Source organism: Coffea arabica, chromosome 4c (genome assembly GCF_036785885.1).
Source record: "Coffea arabica cultivar ET-39 chromosome 4c, Coffea Arabica ET-39 HiFi, whole genome shotgun sequence".
Taxonomy (NCBI): Eukaryota; Viridiplantae; Streptophyta; class Magnoliopsida; order Gentianales; family Rubiaceae; genus Coffea; species Coffea arabica.
In genome coordinates this window covers 9857331-9882546 of record NC_092316.1, presented here as the reverse complement: position 1 = coordinate 9882546, position 25216 = coordinate 9857331, and the positions used below count along the sequence as shown (strand labels likewise).

General features: G+C 38.1%; 4 protein-coding genes across 5 annotated transcripts; 3 read left to right on the top strand and 1 right to left on the bottom strand.

Moving 5' to 3' along the window:
- Nucleotides 1–108: 108 nt before the first annotated feature.
- LOC113738920 (protein argonaute 4A) lies at nt 109–6628 on the top strand. Its single transcript, XM_072045971.1, has 23 exons — nt 109–235; nt 806–1057; nt 1132–1337; nt 1431–1652; nt 1727–1863; nt 1931–2028; nt 2112–2209; nt 2303–2474; nt 2591–2707; nt 2798–2905; nt 3008–3070; nt 3138–3251; nt 3350–3518; nt 3597–3709; nt 3789–3926; nt 4059–4189; nt 4422–4487; nt 5016–5079; nt 5171–5282; nt 5356–5429; nt 5738–5832; nt 5909–5940; nt 6281–6628. Exons 2-23 carry the CDS (start codon nt 815–817, stop codon nt 6436–6438), a joined length of 2730 nt encoding a protein of 909 aa, XP_071902072.1. The 5' UTR covers nt 109–235; nt 806–814; the 3' UTR covers nt 6439–6628.
- A 1965-nt stretch (nt 6629–8593) lies between these two features.
- Nucleotides 8594–11956, top strand: LOC113740157 (autophagy-related protein 16). Of its 2 annotated transcripts, none has more exons than XM_072045970.1 (6): nt 8594–8649; nt 8799–8981; nt 9077–9215; nt 9772–9953; nt 10093–10288; nt 10799–11956. In XM_072045970.1, exons 1-6 carry the CDS (start codon nt 8609–8611, stop codon nt 11786–11788), a joined length of 1731 nt encoding a protein of 576 aa, XP_071902071.1. In that variant the 5' UTR covers nt 8594–8608; the 3' UTR covers nt 11789–11956. The 2 variants fall into 2 exon arrangements, with proteins under 2 accessions (XP_071902071.1, XP_027123471.1); XM_027267670.2 differs by having other exon boundaries at nt 10766–11956.
- A 2299-nt stretch (nt 11957–14255) lies between these two features.
- LOC113738732 (autophagy-related protein 16-like) lies at nt 14256–17279 on the top strand. Its single transcript, XM_027265977.2, has 5 exons — nt 14256–14393; nt 14514–14652; nt 15378–15559; nt 15662–15857; nt 16042–17279. The coding sequence occupies exons 1-5, from the start codon at nt 14365–14367 to the stop codon at nt 17059–17061; spliced, it is 1566 nt and encodes a 521-aa protein (XP_027121778.1). The 5' UTR covers nt 14256–14364; the 3' UTR covers nt 17062–17279.
- Nucleotides 17280–18662: 1383 nt separating this feature from the next.
- On the bottom strand, nt 18663–24771 carry LOC113738919 (putative multidrug resistance protein). Its single transcript, XM_027266186.2, has 7 exons — nt 24183–24771; nt 23833–23887; nt 23224–23408; nt 22667–23124; nt 21384–21924; nt 19409–21288; nt 18663–19290 (listed from the first exon to the last, which is right to left on the bottom strand). Exons 1-7 carry the CDS (start codon nt 24420–24422, stop codon nt 18918–18920), a joined length of 3732 nt encoding a protein of 1243 aa, XP_027121987.1. The 5' UTR covers nt 24423–24771; the 3' UTR covers nt 18663–18917.
- Nucleotides 24772–25216: the final 445 nt, after the last annotated feature.

Genomic DNA, 25216 nt, shown 5'->3' with positions numbered 1-25216 from the left:
GGAAACATCTTTGCAGGTTGCAGTCTGAAACAATTGTACTCACGTAAGCTCTTAGTTTGGCGTGTGGAAATGTTCTCCTGTCCTAAAATAGAAAGGAACAAAGTTTAAGTACTCTCCTTCCACATGCATTCTTTGTGGATTAATCTGTGGATTGATCTTGAACAACAAACAAAGACTATGTTTGCAAGCGGAAATCACAGTTTCACCAGGCTGGCATGAACATTCTTCTGATTCGGTACAAAAATGATCAGCCCATATGTAGTATTTCACTTTTCAATATATATACTGATTAGGACAAGCAAGCAACCAAGACAACTAGGAAGTAATACTTAATGGCTTTTTCAACTTGAATAGAACAAACAATCTGTTTTTTTTCCTCTGCTGAACAAGAACATTGGTAAGACAACTTCAAAATTTACTACTCTAATTGGAGCATCTTATGCAGCTATCAGTCAGTTCTTTAGTCCTGTTATTTGAATAGTTAGAATGACCAAGGAGGTGAATTTCCTCTCATCTTTATATATCATACTATTGAGTAGAAGTCTTGTGTAATGAGTTGTGAAGCTCTGAACTTTCTAAGATTTCCTGAATAAGAAGTTTTGTTCTCTGAGTTGCTTTTAGCTACTAAATTAGAACCATGTTGGTTTTTCGTATTCTTAAGAAATTATGTTTTCCATGCCATGTTTAAGTTTCTTCCAAGAAAAAAGTACTTCTTGTGGATTATAGAAATCTGCTGTTTACACTAAGAAAATTGTATGATGGGATAAACAGAATATCTTGCAACTCGTTTCCTCCTATGCTGTAGGTATTGAAAATGAAGCCTGCAGACTTATCAAAGAATTGTGCTGGGCCACTCGCTGAACAGCTTTTGACAGTAGCTCCCATGCGAATAGAAGTAGAAAAGGGACCTGAGACTGAGAGGGTTGAGCTCTTAAATCAGAAGAGCAAAGTGATGAACCAGCCTTGCCCCGGGTCCAAAGGACTGAAAATATTGCTACTGACTAATCATTTCAAAGTCTCTGTTGCTGCTAAGATTCCCGACTTCTACCATTACAATGTAAACTCCTGCCTTCCTATATTTTGATGAGAAGGGGATTTCTGCATTCCTGAAGTTTTAATGTCTTCCTACAGGTTTCCATCTTGCATGACAATGGGAAGCTTGTTGGCAGTTCAAACCTTAGAAGAAAGGTTATAGCTCAAGCCCATCAGACATACAAATCAGAACTAGCCGAAAAATCATTTGCATATGATGGATTTAAGAACTTATATACAGTTGGTTGTCTCCCACGAAATAATCTGGACTTTGTTGTTGTGCTTAACGCCATCTCGCTAAAAAGGTAACAGGAAATTTTTTCCTTCTCTCGTTTGTGGTTTTGTAATATCCTGTAGTATTTGCTGGTTCAATTTACAAGGTCTTTTCTTTAATTCAGAGTTTCTGGAGGAGCTAATCTTAGCGGCAAAGAGAGTCCCTGTGAAAATGATCAAAAGAGGCATAGGCTTATGTCTTCAGCCAAAACTTTTAAGATACAAATGAGCTTTGTGGCAACCATTTCTACACAGCAGATTACGAATACAACAAGCGAACAAGGACCAGAGAAGCATGAAGGCCTGAAAGTCTTAGATACCATTTTAAGGCAACATGCAGCTAAACAGTACGTGCATGACTGGCTTGGAGATTCCTTGTTCCTCTTGCATCACTTCCATTTAAATTGAAAATTTTGTTTAGGGAATATCTTGTTCTTCGCCAATCATACTTCTCAAATGACTCAAAGAATTTCATGGACTTGGGTGGTGGCGTTTTTGGTTGTAGAGGTTTCAGTTCAAGGTTTCAGGATCTCCAGGGTGGATTATTTTTGAATTTTGGTAAGACATCATTTAGATTCAGGTTTCAAAGTAGGTCTCCTAGTAGCTAATATATTTCAAATGCCAGATGTGACTACTACAACAATTGTTCAGCCTGGTCCAGTGATTAATTTTCTCATCAGCCACCAAAATGTGAGCGATCCCTTCAAGGTTGACTGGTTGCAGGTAATAAAAATTATATTGATGTTAAGTTCGCGGACCATGTAGATGAACCTTCCTCAGGTGTTTTTCTGCTCATTCTACACAAGGCAAAACGAACATTAAAGAATTTAAGGATAAAGGTAGCGCACAACAACCGTGAATGGAGAATCACTGGGCTTTCAGAGAAGTCCTGCAAGCAAGAGAAGTAAGTTCAACTGCTATGATTTTATGGCAAATTTTGGCCGGCCAAAAATGATGCTTCTTCTTCCCTTAATGCGTTGCTGATAATACTCCGCAGATTTTGGTGTAAACTAGATGGAGGAAGTAATCAAGTTGCTCTTCTCCAACAAAAAGAAATGACGGTATATGATTATTTTACTAAAGTGCTTGGCATTTCATTGACTTACTCTGCAGACCTGCCATGCATCGATGCTGGAAAACCATGCAGACCAACTTATTTTCCAGTTGAGGTGAAAAATTTTGTCTTCTTTGTATTTTCTCTGTATTTTCAAGTTAATTAATCCATGCAGCCGGCAGTCACGATTTCTTGGGAAAAAATGTGATGTAATTCGTGTAATTTTTTCAGCTCTGTTCATTGGTTTCTTTGCAACATTATAAAAAAGCATTGACCAATCATCAGAGGAGAATGAGGGTATCAAAATCAAGCATACAGCCAGAAGAATTATACTTGGTTTTGACAAATGTAGGTCAACGACCACTTATTTTACGACTACCACTGCAGTTTGGTTAAAGCAACAATTGGAGTTCATACTAAAATATATCTCTTTCTCAGGAACTGAGGCACTGTAATTACAATGCGGATCCACTGTTGCTTTCTTGTGGCCTTTCAATTTCTAATAGTTACACCCAAGTTGAAGGTCGTGTATTATCAGCACCCAGGGTATTCTGACAGTTTTTCTGCTTTCTACAATTTTAATGTCCCATTGGTTATTTGTCTAAACTTGAATAACTCTGATGGTTCCAATCTATCCCACTGTTGCAGTTGAAAGTGGCAAACAATGAAGATCTTATTCCTAGAAATGCCTCATGGAGCTTTAAAGATAAGGTGAATGATATATTTAATGTGGAAATTCTACATTATTGGTTCTAATAGCCATTTACATCTTAAATAGAAGCTCGTGGAACCAAAAAGAGTTCAGTGCTGGGCAGTGGTAAACTTCTCTAGTCAGCATTACACCCGCAATTTCTGTCAAGAGTTGGCAAAACTTGGTGCAAAGATAGGAGTGGTAGACTTCTTTGTCTTCATATATGTTTCACTTCTCCAGTAGGTTTACTACTGAGTTGCTCTATCTACTGCATAGCTTATCTTGTTTCCAATTTCTAGACATTGGATCCCCCAGTATGTGTCTTTGAAGAGAATCCCCAATACAGAAAGAAACCACCACATGTTAGAGTGGAGAAGATGTGTGAGCAAATAAGCTCAAAAGTTCGCAACAACCCTCTTTACTTTGTGCTTTGTTTCTTATCTGAGAAACGACAGAGTCCTCTATATGGTTTGTTCCAAACATCATTTGACTAGACACGTCTTTCAAGTTTTATATTTTAGTCAAAGATTGAGTTTCTTCTTTTAGGTTATTGGAAATGGAAAAGCCTGGCAGAGGTTGGAGTTCCAAATCAGTGCCTTGCAAATGATAGAGTTGATGAGAGTTATCTGCTGCATGTTCTTTTGAAGATTAATGCAAAAGTAATGTTCTTCAGTACAAACTTGATTCTTAATTTGCATATATTTTATCTCTCTCATGTAACAAGTTGCCTTCTTGCAGCTCGGTGGCTTTAATACAAGATTAGCTTCTGAGATGACAAGAACCATCCCTTGGGTATCGAAGATTCCTACAATGATTTTGGGAATGGAAGTCATGCCATGTGTCGATGGACAGTCAGAGCTACCTCCCATTGCCGCAGTAAGTGTCCTCTTGTACTGATGCTCAGGTTCAAGTACCAGTTAGTGTGGACTCTGGTTTCAATAACTAATAAATCAAATATAGATCAGTGTAGAAATCATTTTCACCCATTGGTTCTCTTTGTTGACTTAGGTGGTTGGCTCTAGACAATGGCCATCAATTTCCTGCTATAGAGCATCTATTCATACGCAGACAAGGAACGACCAAATGATGGATTCACTGTTTAGGCAAGTGTCCCAACAGGAGGACAAGGGAATGATCCGGTAGCGTCTCCCCTTCCCTGTATAGTAAAAATAACACATACAAAAGGGAATGAGGAACTACAGGCGTATATGGTGTCCTTTCTGGATACCTATTAGCTATTACCTACAAAATTGATGATGCAATGGAACCGTTCTTGGCTGGAAATTATTGACCTCAGTTTATCATCTAGTATATCAAAGTGTTATTATGAGTACTTAGAGTAGTCTAATTTTTATTCTTCTTATTTAACAGGGAGCTACTGATGGATTTCTATGCAAGTTCAGGACAGAAAAAACCTGCACAAATCATCATTTTCAGGTGTATTTTCTATTAAGGATTAATTAGCCTTTATCTGATATCTTTTGTTATTATGCGGTAATACTCATTCCTCAGTAGACTTTATGTTCTCTAACACTACTAGATGCATTAATCATTTCTCTACATGAATTAAGATTAAGGCACATACAGCTATGGGAATCAATGTTTATGCTCCTTGACAGAACCAGAATTGTAAGTTATTTAGTCATGCTTAGATTTTGGGCCAGACTTTGAAGATCAAACTCCACCTAGCTAAGAAAGGCATAACAAGTTTTTTGGCAATTTTCCAGCCACATTAAAATTTAGTAGCAATCACATCCCCTTGTAATCTTCCTTTGAATGCTTCCAATCTAAAATCCCATCTTTTTTCAGTGCGCTGTTAACTTAAATCTGTTCAGTTAGCGCTATTATCTTTGTGCCATTATCAAAAAAAGAATCTTCATTCTTTAACTATCCATCAAATGTGAGAGTTCCGAAAGTGGCAGGATTTGGTGCTAATCATTACTCACTGGTTTTTTTGTTCTTTAGGAATGGACTCAGCACAACACAGTTCAATCACCTTCTAAACAATGAGATGGATCAAATTTTCAAGGTTTATTATGTCTTTGTGCTTAGACGTATATATTGTCTTCCCCCATACTGTAAGTTGACACTTTTTAGTTACTACCTTCTATCTTCTGTAGGCATGCAAATTGCTTGATGAGACCTGGTGTCCTAAGTTCACTTTGATTATATCAGAGAGATCACATCACACAAAATTCATTAAAGCTTCTCCCGTTGACAATGTTCCTCCTGGTAACATTCTAGCTCCTTTAAGCATCAATGTTGACCATTTAAAACATATGTTTATTGTCCTTGTTCTTTGCAGGAACTGTTGTGGACAAAAAGATTTGTCATGCAAAATGTAACAACTTCTTCTTGTGCCCCCATATAGCTAAGAAGGTGAGACTGTTATATAGACCAAACAACACTCATCTCATGAAAGACAGCAGCACCACCTTTACACCAACTCAAATTGCGTAAACCATGCATTAGTACCTGCATAATTGCTTGAATTTGGTTTTTCATTTCGTTTCCTTTGGGAGAGGAAGGTTCCATGTAAAGGCCAAGATAGGACGGCTGCCACTGATCTGATGACCCTTGCAACTCCTCTTTGCAAAAAAAGAAAATACAATGCTATTGCTACATCTTCTTTTTTTGACGGTGGAAAAATGTATCTGATGGTTTAAATGTTTCTTGTCTCACTTTAGGGAACAGCAAGGCCTACTCATTATCATGTTCTATTAGATGAGATTGGTTTCTCATCTGATGAAATACAGGAACTTATTCATTGTTTATCATATGTGTAAGTTGACAATCATCTTAATATCCTTCATTGGATTTACAGAGCTCCAGAAACTTAGCGTTTGTACATTTTATAGGTACCAGAAAAGCACGACTGCCATTTCCGAAGGTAGCAAACTCTCATTTTACCAGTTAGATTAGAGCTTTGGATCTAAGTTCAGACATTTGTGCAGAACCTAATTAATAGGTCATTCTTGCATTAGTACACATCAGTTATGATCATTTTCAGCGAGAGAAATAGAAAATGAAACCAGGTTTCCCATCTCAAGCTGTTAATTTGATGACTTGCTGCCCTACTGTCACGTCCAGGAGAGGATGGAGAAGCTTTGTTGTCTCTGGGTGGAGCCCTAGACTTCTTATTCTGCCATGATGAGCTAACCATTTTGGTTTTCTTGCATTTACATCCGGAAATACTACTTTAAAATCACTAACAATCGTGCTTCTTGCAGTTGCTCCAATCCGCTATGCACGCTTGGCTGCAGCTCAGATGTTAGAGTTGTTCAAGTCTGATAAAACAAGGAAGATGTATCCAGGATATGGAATTCCATCCCCTTCAGAACTTCCCAAGTTGCACAAGGATGTGCGTTCCTCAATGTTCTTCTGTTGAAATTTCTGGAACGTCTAAGAACTATTATGTTTCTGCCAACTCCCACTGGAATTAGAAGTTCTATTATGTCAGTTGAACTCTTTCGTTTGCACTGCTTCACTGCTGTTGATCTATGAAGGCTCTTAAACTTCATCTGTATATATTAACATCTTTCCTTCACTGAAGTGAATGGAAGACCTAGTTCTATCTCTTTTGAGGCCGGGTTGGCTTGGAAAATTCTTATAAAAAGTAGACATAGGAGAAGAAATTCTTGATTTCTAGTATATAAAGTGGTCAGATTTAGATCTTTCTACAGTTCAGGATACAAGTAATTAACCAACTATTACAGTCTTCAAGGCAAAAGTGAATATATGCTCACAACTTCAGCTAGCACAAAACATTCCTAGCACAATAGTTGATAAAAATTTTTAGCTAACCTGTGGTTTATTACAAGACTAAGATGGTTATACATGTAAAACTTCCTTCGCCTTCTGATTCTGCCTCACATTTCAATCTATCCGTATATCATCATTTAAGATATCATCCATACACATTTTAGTAAAGCTTGATCATTACTACCAAAATACTAATATACCACAACATGTGTGTGACAAGTTGATTGAATTAAATTATAAAAAAAGTATGAAACTAATTAAGTCCCTTAAAAATGAGAAAACAAAGAAGGCCACTACAATGGAAAATAGAAAATGAATGGGATGTCTTTCTAATTATGAGATCAAGAACATTAAGTAATGAGCAAATTTTGCACTCTTAAAACCATAGCGTGTAAATACAACTTTCAAGCCTAAGAATGATCCCAAATCTACGCCCTTGTGAAGCCTTAGCCTTTACACCTGTGAAGGAACTTCCATTCATTATCCTCTTGTTGACTTCGCATATTAGCTAAAATTATTAAGATAAGCTAACAAGTATATTACACTTTTGCTTGGGGGCCAAGTCCAGAATATACAATACTGTGTATCATTTTATTTTGCTTGTTAGCTGAAGAGGTGAATTCTGGTTTAACGACCTGTGTTGAGCGGCTAGGGTATTCTCCTGTAGTGGGGTACGGCTCTGTAGAAACCACCTGCTCAAGTTATCAGAGGCGGGGCTGTGTCCCCCGGTTCCCCTCCGACGGTCTAATTAGTTCGGATAGGAATAAAAAATGGAAGGAGCTATTGGGAGTGATCTTATAGAGTATTCAGCTGGTCCTTCTTAAGTGGGAGGCTCTGATACTTATATGTGACAACTTGGAGGGAAGGATGGTGGAATCCACGTTCCTAGGATCTGACGGGGATTGAGAGTATCCGCCTGATTTGATAGGTCTGTTCAGAGGATAGGTTTCATCAGATGTTCTGTCTGTCCTGTAAATGTCAGGGTTTTTGACTAGACCTCTATTATCACGTCAATCACAGCGCCACTTTGAAACAACAGTAGACGTAAGAGTCACCTCAGTCCTCCATAGGCGAGGTATGGCCGAGGTGACCAGAATGGATGGGGTCCCCTACGAGATGAGGGGATCATCTCGGCCCGGTCGGGCCGAGATGACCATTATCAGAAACTATGAACAGGAAAGGGGGCTCGGCTTGGTTAAACCGAGCCGGGTTGACCATCCTCGTTAGCTAAGTTCAACCTTCTTTATTCCATGTATTTGAACTTTTTGAGATCCAATTCCTAGATCCCTATTAGATAATGATCTCAAATTCTAGTTCCTGTCAATCTTATATATCATCTATATTTTATTTGTCTTACTTATTGAAGGGAGGGATAGAAGGAAATTTGTTTTTACACCATGGAAGATGTTTCTCTGGAAGAAATGGAAGATCAAGCCAATATTCAGCTTTCGCCACCTCGAAAGAAGAGCAAAATCTCAGTGAATCCAGCTTAACTCAGGCAAATGCTGCGAATCTGCCACGGCCCCTGATCCCAAACCACCTCAGGCACAAGATTTATGCTCACACAGGGCAATGCAACACAAGATTTGTATATGGTCTTAATGATATATAGGGCAGAAATTTCCATTTGCTACTCTTTTGGTTTTCTTTCTTCTCTTTAAACAGAAATTCACCATAGCGCCCCTGCCTGCTTATTAGTGAACATAAGTTCAACACAAGTTGCATGGGAAAAAAAAAATGACATCGAAACCTAGGGACATTGGCTCAATTCATGGGGCTTGACCACTTTATCCTCAATGAAGATTGTGCAATCAACTATTCGAGTCTCGAGGTTAAGGTTAGGACTCCGTCAATTTTTTTAATAATATAATACTTTTTTTTATAATGTGACACGTACAAAATAAAATTATCACGTAAATTAATTTCAAATAATGCTTATCTCAATTTTTTTAAAATAATATTTTTCCCATTTTATGCTGGGACCAGATCGATGCCTCAACAGCCAGTGTGGGTGGGTGGCTGGCTGCAGCATTCCTCCGCACTTCTCCCCTTCACTTTTCCTTTTCTTTCCCTATTCCAAATTCACAAGCAAAAATCACAAAATTTCAACTCAGATTCATTTTGCTCAAGACAACAAAAACAAAGGGTCCATCCCCTCCAGCAAAAAATGTAAGTATAAATCTAGCCTCGGACTAGTTCCAGTAAATTTAATGATACTTTTATTGCTGATTCTTTGCTGATGAAAAATTAATTGTGGGGTTCAGGGCTTTGCAAGAGGAGGAAATAAAGATAGCGAAGGAAGCAATCAAGCATGCTATCAAAGCCCTTCGAAGAAGGCATTTGGTGGAAGAAGCAGCTCATTCCCCGGCTTTCATCGCCCTTTCTAAGCCTCTTCTTTCTCAGGTACTGTCAATCCCCACCTCCCCAATTCGAATTCTTGATATTTGACTTGTTTATTTAGTTTTATATAGTTTTTTTTTTTTTTAAGTTTCAGTTGATCCGCTGTTATTTTCTTGTGCAAATTAGTCTGGGCTAAAAATAGTGATAAGAAAAAGGGAAATGATGAACAAAAATCTTTCATCTCCAAAACCCAGGAACTAATTTTCTCTAATAGTGATGGTAGGGGATCTTCTTGCTTGAGTTCAAGCATTTAGGTGGTTTTTGGCATTGTCACTTTACTTGAGTTTTACCGATCATAAGGGTCAGGCATCTAGCTTTCGAGGAATATTGTTGCATATTGATTGGAATATGGTGCCTAAAGTTGTTAGTTTATGGCATTCTAATTGTATAATAATACCTCATTGAGAGTTTTCATCGTGCTTTATTAAAATTTGGATTGAAGTTAGATGGTCTTGCTTGTTAACAATCTGATAGGGAGAGTTGGTCGTATCGGTACTTGTTTTCGGCGTTTTGTTGGACATTAGATGTCTGGATTGAATCGTTAAATTTTCTTCTGAAGGGCTCAGAGTGGAAAGAGAAAGCTGAAAATCTTGAAGTGGAACTTCAGCAGTGTTATAAAGCTCAGGCTCGATTGTCAGAGCAGCTTGTGGTGGAAGTGGCTGAATCAAGAACTTTTAAAACTGCAATTCAAGAGAAAGATGCCATTATAGCTGATCTACAGAGTGAGGTTGCAAAAGCAAGGTTTATCTGCTGTCCGAATTATGAAATCAGTTTGCATTTATAGAATGGAAAATCTGAATTAGATAACCACTTTCTCAATTAAGGATTATAAGTTGGAATTTCAGGAACTGTGTGGTGAATGAAGTTTCTTAAATTGCAGGGATGAATGTTCAGATTTGAATACACTCTTAGAAGAAAAGACTAAAGCTCTAGAACTCATGATAAGTGAAAATCAGGTTCTTAAAACACAACTTGAAGAGGCAAAAGCTAGAGCGGACAAGTTTGAAGCAGAGAATAAGATGCTAATTGATCGATGGATGCTGCAGAAGATGCAGGATGCTGAACGCCTTAATGAGGTAAGATGACTTTTTTCTGGTTAATGCATTTGCTTGGCTCTTCTTCTTCTTCCTGGATGTACGTGCTTGATTCTACCTTGGTAGTGACTTGAGCAATATAATTCAGTTCACTTTGCTGGCAGAACTAAAGTCATATTCCCCCACCCCCTGAAGCTTCATTTTAGATTTTGTTGAAAAGAGTCCTTACGGTCGCCAAGGTACACAAGCTTGGTGGTAATTACATCATTCTTATTACATAATATCTGCTGTTCTTTTATGAATTTCAACCTATGCACACATTGACTACCATATGTCAGATATGATTGGTAAATGCACGATTTTCACTTACCTGATACATGCAAAACTAATTTTATTTACTTAATGCATGTTAAATAGGGTTTGCATAAGAGCATTATAGTCTTTGTACTGAAACATATAATTCAAATGTTAGCTATTTATGCGTATCTATATATGATTGGTGATCTATTGATCTGTTAGGCTAATGCAATATATGGAGATATGCTAGACCAGGTGAATAATAGCAGCATAGAACAGCTGGCTCGTCAACAAGTAGATGGTGTGGTCCGCCGAAGTGAAGAGGGTGCTGAGTACTATGTGGAGTCAAGTATTCCCAATATGTGTAAGCAACGGATCCCTGGACATGAAGGTGGCTGTGGTACTATAGTATTTGAGTACAACTCCACCAAATTGATTAGTGGAGGGCAGGACCGAGATGTGAAAATGTGGGACACAAACACTGGTGCACTGGTGCGCACTTTTGAAGGTTGTGTGGGTTCTGTTCTTGATCTTTCTATCACCCCTGATAACAGAACCATCATAGCTGCTAGTGGTTCAAAGAATTTAGTTGTCTGGGATGCAAGTTCAGCCAGAACACGCCATACTCTCACAGGTCATATGGAGAAAGTAGTTGCTGTAGATGTTAGTAAAATTTCAAGTCGCCATGTTGTGAGTGCAGCTTATGATCGTACCATAAAAGTTTGGGATCTGCAGAAGGGTTACTGTATTAACACAATTCTCTTCCCCAGCAATTGCAATGCGCTGACTTTTAGCATAGATGGACAAACTATCTGTTCAGGTCATGTAGATGGAAATCTTCGGCTGTGGGATATACAAACTGGTAAACTTTTGAGTGAGGTTGCAGCACATTCACTTGCTGTTACATCACTGTCTCTATCTCGAAATGGTAACACAATATTGACAAGTGGCAGAGACAACTTGCACAATTTATTTGACATGCGGACCCTTGAAGTTTGTGGCACATTCAGAGCAAATGGCAACAGAGTTGCATCTAATTGGAGCAGATCCTGTCTCAGTTCAGATGACAATTATGTTGCTGCTGGATCTGTTGATGGATCTGTTCATATTTGGTCAATATCAAATGCTAAAATTGTAAGCACTCTAAAGGAACATACAACTTCAGTTCTTTGTTGTTCATGGAGTGGCTTTGGAAAACCACTAGCAACATCTGATAAGAATGGTTCTATCTGTGTATGGACATGATAGGAAGCAAGTTATTTGTACATTTGTATTTATATGATGTCTTCTCCTTCCTTCTGTGGTCTATACCTACTGTACAAATGTACATTTGTACATTTGTAATGTATTTCATGCCTAAAGCTCAAACCGAAACCACTTTGATTTTGCTGTAAACATGTATTTCTTTGCCCAGTTTTGTTTAGCGCTGTGATTTTCTTTTAGTTAGTAAACATAAAGGTAATTTGTTTTCATTTGGCCTTTGGGCTAGGACACGTTAGAGACAGTTCGAGATCTTTATTAACTTATTCTTTGCGAAAGTGGTGATTAAGTGAAAAATGGTTATCTGTATCAGATTGCATTAAAAATAAATAATTAAAAATGGTTTATAACATCTCTACCAAAGAAGCATCATCCCAAGAACTTTCCTCATTAATTCTAAAGGCAAAACAAATCCTCCAAGAGTGCTACTAATTGCTAATATTGCACACTTCATTTGACGGTTCAAACGCTGCTGCCATTAGGGCTGGGCTTTGAATCTGGATCGAATATGTACCTATATCCGGACGGATGGTAAAAGTGTAAAACCTTCTAGATATCCACATTTGACTCTAGCATTTGGATCTTAATCCATCCATAATTACAAGAAGACTTCGGAGGGAAAATCGGAGTTCGAACTGAACCCTAATTGAAATGGGGACATTGATTTTTGAATTTTTTTTTTATATATTCTTACTTTTATACTGATGAGGTGATTTTTGGGCGGGCGAGCAAGTCGGCAGCATGAACTCACCTGTTGAAATATAAGAGCGTGCGGGGTCTTATACCCGATCCCACTCCAATGCTGAAGTCAGTTATGGGTCGGAAGTTACAAATAAAACCAATTAGATTGGAGTAGGGCTGCAAACGAGTCGAGCCGAGTCGAGTTTTGAGCTAATCGAGCCGAGCCTTAGCTAAATTTTATCAAGCTCGAGCTCGAGCTCGAGCTCGACGAGCTGGCAATTTTCGAGCTCGAGCTCGACTCGAATCAAGTCGAGCCGAGCTCGAGCTCGAGCTCGAGCTCGAAAAAAATAAAAAAAAATTATTTTATTTTTTAAAAAAATAAATAAAATAATATTTTTTCTGAATAAATAATAAAATATTAAGGATATATCCGTAATTTCACTATGAAAATAAAAAATAAAAAAAATATATATATATAATATACGTAATTTTATTATTAAATAAAAAAAAAATATATATATATTCAAGCTCGCGAGCTAACGAGCTTAATATTTTGAGCTCGAGTTCGAGCTCGAGTTTGACTCGAGCTGGCTCGAGCTCGACTCGAGCTTGACTCGAGCCGCTCGCGAGCGGCTCGATTCGTTTGCAGCCCTAGATTGGAGTTTTTGCATACCTTATTCATAAATAGTATAAGGGTATTTATAGTAGAGAGACCTATGGGAGGAATAATGAATTTTACTCCCTGTCAACTGTAGCACGACAGTGTAAGGTGGCGGTGTCAGAAGTAGGCCTGGACAAGAGGGCCGCGGCGGTGATATCAATTTGTCAGGTATCAGTCAGTTTTGCCTGTGAGCATCATACGTCAAGGCGAATGACCATGCTCAAGGGCGAAATTGAATCGATAAACCGAGACAATACTTATCTCGGAAAGGCGAAGATGAGATACGTTCTAACGCTAAGGAACCGAGGTAATCACCTCGGCATTGAAGATCCGAGAAGGGCCGAGGTGAGCGCCCACATATACTATGGGAGAACGGATGAATTTAAAATCAGATAAGTCAAAAGTTAGCTTAAAGGAGATTAAGTCATCTTTAAGCTAAAATGGTACATTTGAGTAACTTTTGGATTAACTGCAAATCAAGAAATTTGATCCTTCAATCCATATACTAAACTACGAACTTTTACCAGAATTACAATTGAAGTTTTTCTTGATTTCTTGATGTTGATATCCCAAAATGAGTCCAAGACTTCAACATCCAATTTTGGTGGGAATTACAATTTTTTAAAAAATTTTACTAGGGCACGAGATGACAGCGTCAAAATATCATCACAAGAGCTGACTTACAAGGAAAACTTCCCATATTTTGAATTACATTTGTTGCATCCAGTCTTTCATAAAACAAAAAAGTTTTACTTTTTTTACGACAAGAAAGCAACACTCAATACACTCCTCATTTCCTTCCATAAAGTTACCAAAATGGAAGAATTTTTACAAAAATTGGAATAACTTATGCTATTTTCTTGCATATATGCTAAATTTACCCTTTCATGAAGAAAAAGATAACAGTTCTTAAAAGTTATACCATGACCATGACGACCTTTACAATTAATTTAGTGTTTTTTGTTACATGCTAATTTTTCATTGAGTAAAGTAGAGACCTTTTTTCACTTCAGAGGGTAAAATCCAAAATTCCGGAATTACCCCTCCTCAAACACCCCATCCCTCTCAAGGTGAACAGCCCGGTAACTCGTAACATTCTAATTTCTTGCTGCTGTAAATCCTCGCTATTTCCCTCTTCCAACTTCCAAATCAAAAAAAGAAACCTCAGCTGGTATCCATTGTATCAACCCCTCTTCCTCTCTTCCGCCATAGCCCCGCCATGGTAACACTAAGAATTCACAGTCTAATGTAAGCACAACTAAAACCCTTCAACCTTTTGCAGTTTGCCTATAAAAATTCACTTTGATAAAACTTTATCTCTCTCTCTCTCTTCTTCTGATATTTTTCTTGTTCTTCTTTTGGGTTTAGGCCTGAACCAGAGGACGATATAGTAGTAGCAAAAGAAGCAATCAAGCAAGCTATCAGGGCTCTTCGAAAACGGCATTTAGTCGAAGAAGCCGCTCATGCTCCAGCTTTCCTCGCTCTTTCTAGGCCGATTCTTTCTCAGGTACTTGCCGGCCGACCCCGCTATTGAATTTTTATTTTTTTGCTTCTTTTAGCTAGCTTGGTTTTTGGATAATCTCCCTGATTCGTCTGATATTCAACTTGATTGCTACTGTTAATACTGATTTTCTTGGTTGTGAACTAGTTTTAAGATCAAAGCATTCGGGGCCCCTTTAACTATTTATAGCATTCTTGATTTGCCTGCCATGTTAACTTGCTTAAAAATTAATTGTTTTTATTCTTTATTTAATTTTCATTGATTATTTTGAGTTGTCGCTTTAAGTTGTTAAGTTGTATATTTGTTTAGACTGCACAGTGAGGCAGTAATAACTTTCAGAAGATTACAACTTTATGACATGAAAGATGCAAGTGGATATCTTTATTTTCCTTGACGAAATTGTAAGGTTGCAGCAAGATATGAGGAGCGTGATATGGGGCAGAATTTGCTTTAAACTTGACCATTTATTAGGTTTGCAACTAAAGTTTTCATGGGTTTATGGGATTGTTTGACAATGCTGTGTATATTCTTCATTTGTTTTCATGGATTCTTATATGACAATGCTGAGTACTAGTATTCGTCGAGGGCTTTGGTTTTGTGTATGCTTTGAATATTTCAGAATTTGATGAGTAGAAATCTGATAGAAAGTGTTGCTGTTGTGAATACTTGTCCTTGGCATTTCACTAGACATTGGATGTCTGGATTGACTTCTTTGATATGTGGCACTGAAGGGCTCAGAATGGAAAACGAAAGCTGAAAATCTTGAATTGGAACTTCAGCAATGTTATAAAGCTCAAGCTCGATTGTCAGAGCAGCTTGTGGTCGAAGTTGCTGAATCCAGGGAGTCGAAAACATTGGTACAGGAGAAAGAAGCCCTTATCACTGATCTAGAAAATGAGCTTGCACAATTGAGGTGTTATCGACCACCCAATTTGGATTTTTCTGTTTCCCATGTCAAGATATGATACTAAAGATTTTAGTTATTTTATGGCGACTGAACTTTCTTTAATTACAGGGAGGAATGTTCTCGTTTAAACGCACTCTTAGCAGAAAAGACTGAAGCTCTAGAACTTATCATGACTGAGCACAATGATCTGAAAACACAACTTGAAGCAGCAACTGTTAGAGCTGATGATCTTGAAGCAGAAAACAAGATGTTAATTGATCGATGGATGCTGCAGAAGATGCAGGAAGCTGAACACCTAAATGAGGTACAAGCATCATTTTCTTTTTAATATATTGCCTGTAATTTTATTTTTTTATGTTGGAATTAAGAAATTGAAGGAAGTCTCATAGTCTTTGTACTAACATGGATAAGTAAGAAGTATAACATTTACATGTCAGCGTATGGTGCCTGTTGAACATGATGAATTCTCCCTTTTTTTTTTTGGTTAGGCTAATGCCACGTTTGAAGATATGATGAACAAAACGAAGGCTAGCAGTATCGAACAGCTGGCTCGACGACAAGTAGATGGTGTGGTCTGCCTGAGAGAGGAGGATGAGTACTGCATGGAATCAACTGTTCCCAGCATATGCAAGCAACAGATCTCTGCACATGACGGTGGCTGTGATGCTATAATGTTTGAGCATAACTCCACCAAATTGATTAGTGGAGGGCAGGACCGAGTAGTAAACATGTGGGACACAACTACTGGGGCATTGGTGCGCACCTTTCATGGCTGTGTGGGCTCTGTTATTGATCTTTCTATCACCCATGATAACAGAACCATCATTGCTGCCAGTGTTTCCAACAACTTAGTTGCCTGGGATGTAAATTCGGGCCGAGCACGCCATACTCTCACGGGCCATGTTGAGAAAGTATGTGCTGTAGATGTTAGTAAAGTTTCAAGCCGCCATGTTGTTAGCTCAGCTTATGATCGTACCATAAAAGTTTGGGATCTGCACAATGGTTATTGTATGAAAACACTTCTCTTCCACAGCAATTGCAATGCACTTTCTTTTAGCACGGACGGTCAAGCCATTTTCTCAGGTCATGTGGATGGATGTCTTCGGCTGTGGGATATCCAAACTGGTAAACTTCTGAGTGAAGTTGCAGCACATTCACTTGCTGTTACATCATTATCTCTATCCCATAATGGCAATCTAATATTGACGAGTGGGAGAGACAACATGCACAATTTATTTGACATGCGGAGTCTAGAAATCTGTGGCACGTTTAGAGCGAATGGCAGTAGAGTTGCTTCTAACTGGAGCCGATCCTGTCTCAGTTCAGATGACAATTACATTGCTGCTGGATCGGCAGATGGATCTGTTCTTATTTGGTCAACATCAAATGGTAGTGTAGTAAGCACTCTAAAGAAGCACAAAGGTTCAGTTGTCTGTTGTACATGGAGTGGCTTTGGAAAACCACTAGCTACATCTGACAAGAATGGTTCTATTTGCATATGGGCATGATAGGATAAGGACGTTTTAACGTGCATATGGTAGGCCTTTTCATACTGGTTTACTACTTGATGCGTTTTATATCAGCATCCAGTCCATGTAAATTTCAACGAGAGAGGAATTTTCTCACTTCCTAAGTAGAATTGAGAGACTTCTGCTGGAGGTACAATTTTGTTGACTGACTCCTGATTTGATATTTATCTTGTGAAAAGTTCATTTTGTGCATAAAACTGTACATGCTTTATTATTATTATTATTATGCTGGATCTGTCGTACTCTTTTATTTTCTGACTATTGAAAGTGTGTCTTTAGTTCTGATTTGCTTAGAATATCCCTTCTTCTGATTTGCTTTGAGTCAAATGAAATCAGGAATATCATCTATTCATTTTGCAGTCTCCTACTTTTGGTCATACTTGTGGTTCCATATAATTTCACACTTAGCTAATCTTTTGCATTTTACCCTGTTGCCATATGACTTTCTACTTTTTGGATACAACTTGAGATGTTTTGAAGTTTTTTTCTTGTTTTTCCTTGGGATGGAGGAAGAATGGGGACAGCAGAATGGTATGATCAAGGGATTTTCTTTTTTCCTGTTCAAGTTCTTCTCTACCCCAACTCACACAGTCACACGCACACGGACAAACACAAGCACCAAAAATAAAAAAAATAAAAAAAACCCACTTTAAAGAACCAAAAAAGGCAGAAAGGAGGAAAAGAAAAGTCATACTAGTTGAAATTGCTGTACTTTTAATCCAATGAAGCAACAGTTTTCGTTGTTCTAACTGAAACAATAATTTCGTTTAAGGTTCAAAAAATTGCCTTAAACAAAATGCAATATATCATTCCTGGTTTATTTTAAGAGATGTTTATTTCGAGTTGTTATGTACTTCTGCTTGGTTTTCCTTGCCTTAGGGGTGCATGTACTTTGAGCTCCAATATAAAATTACCAGGTTTGAGAGCTAGTTTATCTTAATCGAGCCTTTGGAGCATGTATTTAAATTTTTTTTTTGATACTTGTTCATGTGAAACTTTTAATACACCCTTCTTAAAGTATTTTAAATCTCATTATTTTGTATAATATGAAATCCATAAAATTTGAGATACAACTAAGTCTAAACTTGACTTTTAGAGCAAACCAAACTTAAATCATCCAATTTTTTCTGTAAAGTAGGAGCTCAACTCTTAGAATTGGATGAGCTTTCAAATCGTACAATTTTTACTCAAACAGAACTTGAACAATTAAAAAAAAGGATTATTATAATTTAGATTGACTGGATTATTTTCCTATTTAGTGCATAAAACTTCAATTGTAAACCTATAAACTACCATAAACTGTACATTGAAGTATAATCGCCAAAAAAATAAACAAAGTCTTTCTTAGTAATGGCCCAACAAGGAACTGCTGCTTCCTCGGGTCTGTTTCTACAATGCCTGGTTGGTTGAGCAATTTCCTGATCAAAGTAAAGGGGGGAACAGTCTTACAATCATATTTTCGTTTGTGCTATATTAGAAACCTTGAACATCAGTTTATAGCTCAACTACACATGATTTAGTCTTGAATCAACTTTAGCACATTACGTTTGTACACAGATATTACATTAACCAACTTCCAGTCATCTAAGCATAGCAGATATATTGTGATCAATCTCAGAATCATCAGTGATTGGAAAAGCTGATACAAACATCAGACTGATTAACTGGAACTAGTTCACCGGGTAGGATATCAATAGCCATAGGAGAGATCATACAACGAAATGCCTGATGATATGACACAAATTGAGCTTATAAAAACCAACTCTCACTGTTTGACTCTATACATGTTGATTTGTATGAATCTTTTTCACCTTGGCCTTAACATGAGTTGCTCTTCATTTCGCTGTTGCCTGGTGTTGGAGTTTTACAAGTGTATGGTAGGCACCACTTTCTCCTTTTGCTAGCAGATCATCATGAGAGCCCTCTTCTATGATCCTACCATTATCAACCACAGAGATTTTGTTTGACTTTTGAATTGTAGATAGTCTATGAGCCACAATCAGGCATGTCCTACCAGTCATGGTCTTGTCAAAGGCATCTTGTACAAGATTTTCAGATTTAACGTCCAATGCACTTGTTGCCTCATCTAGAAGAAATATTCGTGGCTTTTTCAAAATCGCACGAGCGATAGCTATCCTTTGTTTTTGGCCTCCTGATAACTGCGCTCCTCTTTCTCCGCAGTAAGTTCCATAACCATCTTGCATTGAGCTGTTGGTTGAAATTAGTAAGCACAACTAGAAAAGTTCACATGATTAACTATAGAATAAAAGAAATTTGTTGACTAGGTGAGAAATAATATCCTAGAATTCGGAACTAGTAATTTAACCTTATGAATTCATGTGCATTTGCAAGAGTTGCTGCCTCAACAACCTCGGCTTCAGTTGCACCCTGTGTTCCGTAGGCAATGTTTTCATGGATTGTTCCTGCAAAAATACAGGGCTCCTGACCTACCCAGGCAATGTGTGACCTTAAAGCTCTCAGATTGTATAATTTTATATCAATGCCATCTATTTCGACTGAACCCTTTGATGGGTCATAAAATCTTTCAATCATTCTGATGATTGTTGATTTTCCGGAGCCACTTTGACCGACCAAAGCAACCACTTCTCCTGCTTCAACTGTTAAGCTGAGATTATTTAAGATCAGTTGCTTTGGTCTTGTTGGGTAGAAGAAATCCACCTCTTTTAGTTCTACTTTTCCATGTAATTGTGAGGGAATGATGGCATGTTGGTCATCCGGATCCATCATGCTCGTTCTTTGCAGAATCATGAAAAGTGCCTTCAATGCGTCCGTCCCTTTTGATAGATCCGTACTCATGCTTCCACTCTCTCCAACCACTTTTCCTGCTGTCATCATGATGAAAAATGTCTGAAAAAGGTGCTTGAATGATATATCCTGATGGTAAATCAGTTTACCCCCATACCAGAAAAGTAGTGCCATGTTTGTTGCTCCAAGAAACTGTGAGGTGAATAGCCCCAGGCCAGCATACCAAGATTGCTTGCGGCTCTCCTTCTTGGGGCCTACTTGTGCCTTCTGAAACAATGTCATGACCTTATCCTGAGAGTAAAATGCCGTAATGATTCTGTGGTTACCAACAGCCTCACTTGCTAACTCATTGCTTCTGTTTTGGGACTGCAATATTTTCTTGGACATGCTAGTCATCATCTTGCCCTTTAGATAAAAGGCACCAACGGTAACTGGCTGCAGTGCAATAGCTACGAGAGCAATTCTCCAAGCCAACACCAGTGACAAAATGACTGCCAAAGTAACTCCTGAAATTGACTGAATAAGAAATGCCAATCTATCTGCAACCAGAGATCTTACCAGGGTTGCATCTTTAGCTAATCTTGAGCACAAAGCACCAGTACTGTTACCTTCTTGTTCAAACCACTGTGTCTCAAAAGTTAGGATCTTCGCCATGGTTGCCTCTCTAACTCTCTTGGTCAGATTCTCTCCCATTATTCCGAAACTGTAATGCTGAATTGTATTTGTTATGAAAGCAACAACTGATAGGCCCACGAAGACAAAGCAATATATTCTTGTCTGTGACTTGATTTCATTGTAATCATTGATGAAGTAAACGGATATTAATGCACCTAGGCAAAAAGAATGCAATGGATGTACAAATCCATAGAGTAGGGCTCCAAGGCTTCCCAGTAGGGTTGAACTCCATTCAGGTGTGGTCATTTTCAACAATTGCAGATAAGTAGGGGGACTATACTCTTGATCCATCACTTCCTGGTCTTTTTGCTTCTCATGGAGGAAAAGTGAAGAAGCTGGATAGGTCATCCTCATTTCCGCTGGAGCGTTCGTTTCAGTGATCGATGAGCTGTGGACTTCAGCTTCTTTAGGCGTACAAATTATTTCATCATTCATGAGTTTCTTCTGTTGTTGCACCATCAGTGAATATGGACCATACTTGTTCTGAACAAGTTCATCATGTGAACCAAAGTCTACAACTTGTCCTGACCGAATGACAGCAATTGCATCAGCATTGCGCAAGGTAGAAAGACGATGTGCAACTATAAGAGTAGTACGTCCCTGTGAGACTTGATTCAAGGCATTCTGAACAGCTTTCTCAGAATGTGAATCTAGTGAACTTGTGGCTTCATCAAGCAGCAAGATTCTTGGGTTCACGAGCAATGCTCTTGCAATGGAAATCCTCTGTTTCTGCCCTCCAGACATCTGAATTCCAAGTTCACCCACCTGAAAATACATAAAGTTCTTTTACATACTGAGAAAATTCCTAGGAAATATTGGCATAGATAAGCCAAATCATATGCAACCGACATTTGACCTACCAGAGTATCGTATCCTTCTGGTAATTGTGTGATGAAGTTATGCGCATTGGCAGCTTTGGCCGCTTGGATAATCTCCTCTTCTGAAGCTTCAGCTTTTCCAAACAAAATATTCTCTTTGATTGATGTTGCAAAAAGTATAGGTTCTTGACTAACTAATGCCATTTGCTTCCGCAACCATTTTAGTTGTAGGGTCTTTATATTAATCCCATCGAGTAATACTTCTCCTCCAAGCGGATCATAAAATCTCTCAAGCAAATTGATCACTGTTGATTTCCCTGAACCACTGCCACCAACCAAGCCAACAGTTTGGCGGGGTATCACCTTGAGATTGAACTTTCTAAGTACTAAGTTATCTGGTCTAGTTGGATATGCGAAGTCAGTGTCCTTGAACTCCAATTCACCTTTGACATCATTAATGGTTTCCCCTTTCGGATCTGTAGAGTCTATGCTTGGAATGCGTTCAATCATTTGAAAAATGGTTGCAGCTGCAATATTTGCTTCAGCAAAGTATTTGATATTTACTATAGAGCTCCCCAATGCACTGCAACAAGAAGTAACAGTCAACTTTTTGACGCTTGAAAATCTGTAGTTCTATTTGCTGTCCAGGAGACTTTCACTTACAAATATCTCATTAAATTGCAATTTTTGAATACATAATTATTGTCTTGCATAGGTTAATTTAAAATTCCAGCAGCATATTTTCTTTTTGCAGTCTTTTGTTGTCAGTTTTGCTATAATCGAAAGGAACCAAACAATTGAACATAATGGATTATACACAGAAGTTAGTCACTGGAAAAAGAATGCTTCTTAGTATATGCTTCTTATTATGTAACATTGAGAAGATGAGCATCCCAAAAATCTATGGGGGCATACAGAAATTAGTATAGCCTGTCTTTTGTAGGCTGTAGGTAATAGATTAGAGGTGGATGTCTAGATTTTTACAGTTCTAATCGGTGTGTCTTGTTTAATTTACAAGGATTTGAAATTTATCCGGATAGCCAACAGCCAGTGGAATTTAAAAAGATAGAAAGCAAATTTGTGTGACCTAAAATCTTTCTAATTAACACTAATGATTCCTGTCATCTTATAAATCTCATAATTTTGAATTTCTGCTTTCACACACCCACAACACAAAAAGTTGGGATATGCATAAATGGTCCAAAACCCATTAACCAATTTCATGCATGGTGTCAACAAAATTCATGATCAGTGGACTTCCAATATATTGATTATAATTACACGACGAACTTGAAAGTCAAGATTTCAGGACATCTGGAACTTACACTCCCCCAAAGATGATACAAACTCCAGCTGTGAAACAATCCCCACCTTTGAGCCCCTTTTCAATGACTAGGATGCTCCCGTACCAGCCCTCTAGTGCCCAAACTGCAAATATAAGACCAATGCTACCAATCGCCATTCCTTTCAGGAGTCCTTGTTTAATGCCTAGATTCAAAGTAGGTTCTAAAGCTGATGAAAATCTGCTTGTTGTTTGCTGTTCTCCAACATAAGAAAAAACAGTCCTGATGGATGAGAACGCCTGCTCCGCTATTCCACCTGCAACAGCATAAGCTTCTTGGATCTTTTGTCCAACAGAAGACAATAGCTTCCCATACACTAGTCCTGGAATAATCAACATCAAGAGCGCAGGGATGCCAATAACTGCCAATCTCCAGGAAAGATATAATGCTGCTAATTGAGCAGTAGTGAACATTGCCATATTTGTAATGAAGTTTGGAATCTGAATTGCAGGACAGATGAAATTAATTAGTAACCTACAAAATTCTAAAAACTAGGTGAAGTGTTATGTTACTCTTATGCTATCCATAATGCAAGTGACCTTCTCAGAGATAACTCCTTGTATGGTAAGTGTGTCAGTGGAAATGCTCAAGACCACTTGAGATGTCATGGATGTTCCATCAGCTTTATCAAAAAACCCTACATCTTGGCGTAGGACAGCTTGTAGATATCTGGTGCGTAGTCGAGATGTCTGTCTTTCAGCGGTGCGTGCCCAACAGAATCCCTCTGTGAGGAGTACATAAATCACACTCCAATAAGTATTAATACCTAACTGGACAGTAGAAGTTCTGGTGTTTGCTGGCATTGGGACTACAAAAGCAATAGAGTAGTTTCTTCGTTGCATTTCAATCCACTTCTACTACATTGACATCTGTGTATAATTTATCTGTAGATTTGTAGAATCAGAATTGTACAGATTACGGTTCATGAATGACTCTGAAATGAGGAACATATCCACGAAAATACCAGGCATTAGCTTGCACTCCAGATTTTTCTATATTCTGTTTTCTCAATTAGAAAACAGCAGATGCATTTATTAATTCCTCGGGCAAAAAAAAGAATGGCTTCGACATGTGATTCCTCAGGAGCTTTCTTTTGTATTTTGGACACTCTTGAAGTCAATGAGTTGTGGAAGGATGAAATGACATACCTAAGAATGCTCCGGAACCAACCAAAACAGCAACATAAAACAGTTCAAGGGCATACTGCACAATGAGCAAATTGAGAGAGTGTATATTAAGATTGAGTTACAGAAAGGATTGGCAGTTTTTGCCTTAAGTTGGCAGCTTTTACAACTTGTAGAAGTGTATAAATGCGTGTTACATTCTATTGGTTGATTGGTTGATATGCTAGCCAGATATCTTTCATCTAGATGTTTGCTCAACTCAAAGTTTCCAACCCAGTCATTGTATTAAAAGTTGATAAAGCGTTAAATACTTGTTACAAAACCAAATATAAGGTGCATGCTTTTATTGAAGTATAGGATTGTAGTATGTTGACCTTGTTTATGTCATCAGGGTTGAAAGCAGATGCAGCTCTACCATAACTGTTCATAAGGCTGCCAAGCACTAGCATGTTTGCAGCCACGCTTGAACCATCTGCAAAACATCCAATTGTTCCAAGTATCATCAACAAAGTATCCAGAAGGTCTGCATGCTTCAGAACAAGCCGAAGCGATCCTTGTGAAGTTCTTGGATTTCTAGTTTTCTTCTTCTTGTTCTCAGGCTCAGACTCTTCCATATTTCAATTGATCTTGCTAATCCAGGGTTTCAACTACATAGGCTGCTCAATTTGTTTGAACCATATATATTGGAACAGTAGCAGGTATACAAAAAAGGAATGCCTGCTGGCAAGAGTTTTCCTGATAAACTTCTTGAAGGGATGTTTACTGTCAAAACATGCTTGCTAACGAATATTTACTGTCAAAACATGCTTGTTATTTACTGTCACTAGCTTACCTAATGAATATTCTCCAGGTCTTCATTTGTTAGGAGTTAGGACCTAGCCTACACCTTTTCTAAGCCTTGCTGGTATAAAGGGCAGCAAGCCGGCACTTATGGTTGTCTCCCATCTCGTACTTTTTGCAGAACCTTCAAACTCAAACTCCCGTTGTGTGAGGACAAACTCTTTTAACGTCTCTCTTTATTTCTTTAATGGGGAAGTGATCTAGCTTCCAGGCCCATCTAGATATGCATGGACAACAATATCTAAAGTTAAACTATAATTTCACAAATTCTTGTAGTCAGTAAAGAGTAAAAGAAAGCAAATTCTTTAATCTTTTTTAACCAAATCAAAATCTGCTCTGATTGGCAGAAACCTCCAGTACATGTGAAACAATATGCAGAACACTTTTCTTGCTTGGGCTTATTGAAGTGAATACAAATGAGTTTGTCCTCTTATTTTTGTTGTAATGCCGTAGTTTTCATGCCATCCTTTTCTGCCTACTTATTGTTGAATAACTATTGGCAAAGTTATATTGGAATTCGACATTGGAAACATAATAAACAAACTACAAAAATATTTGTTTGGACGTA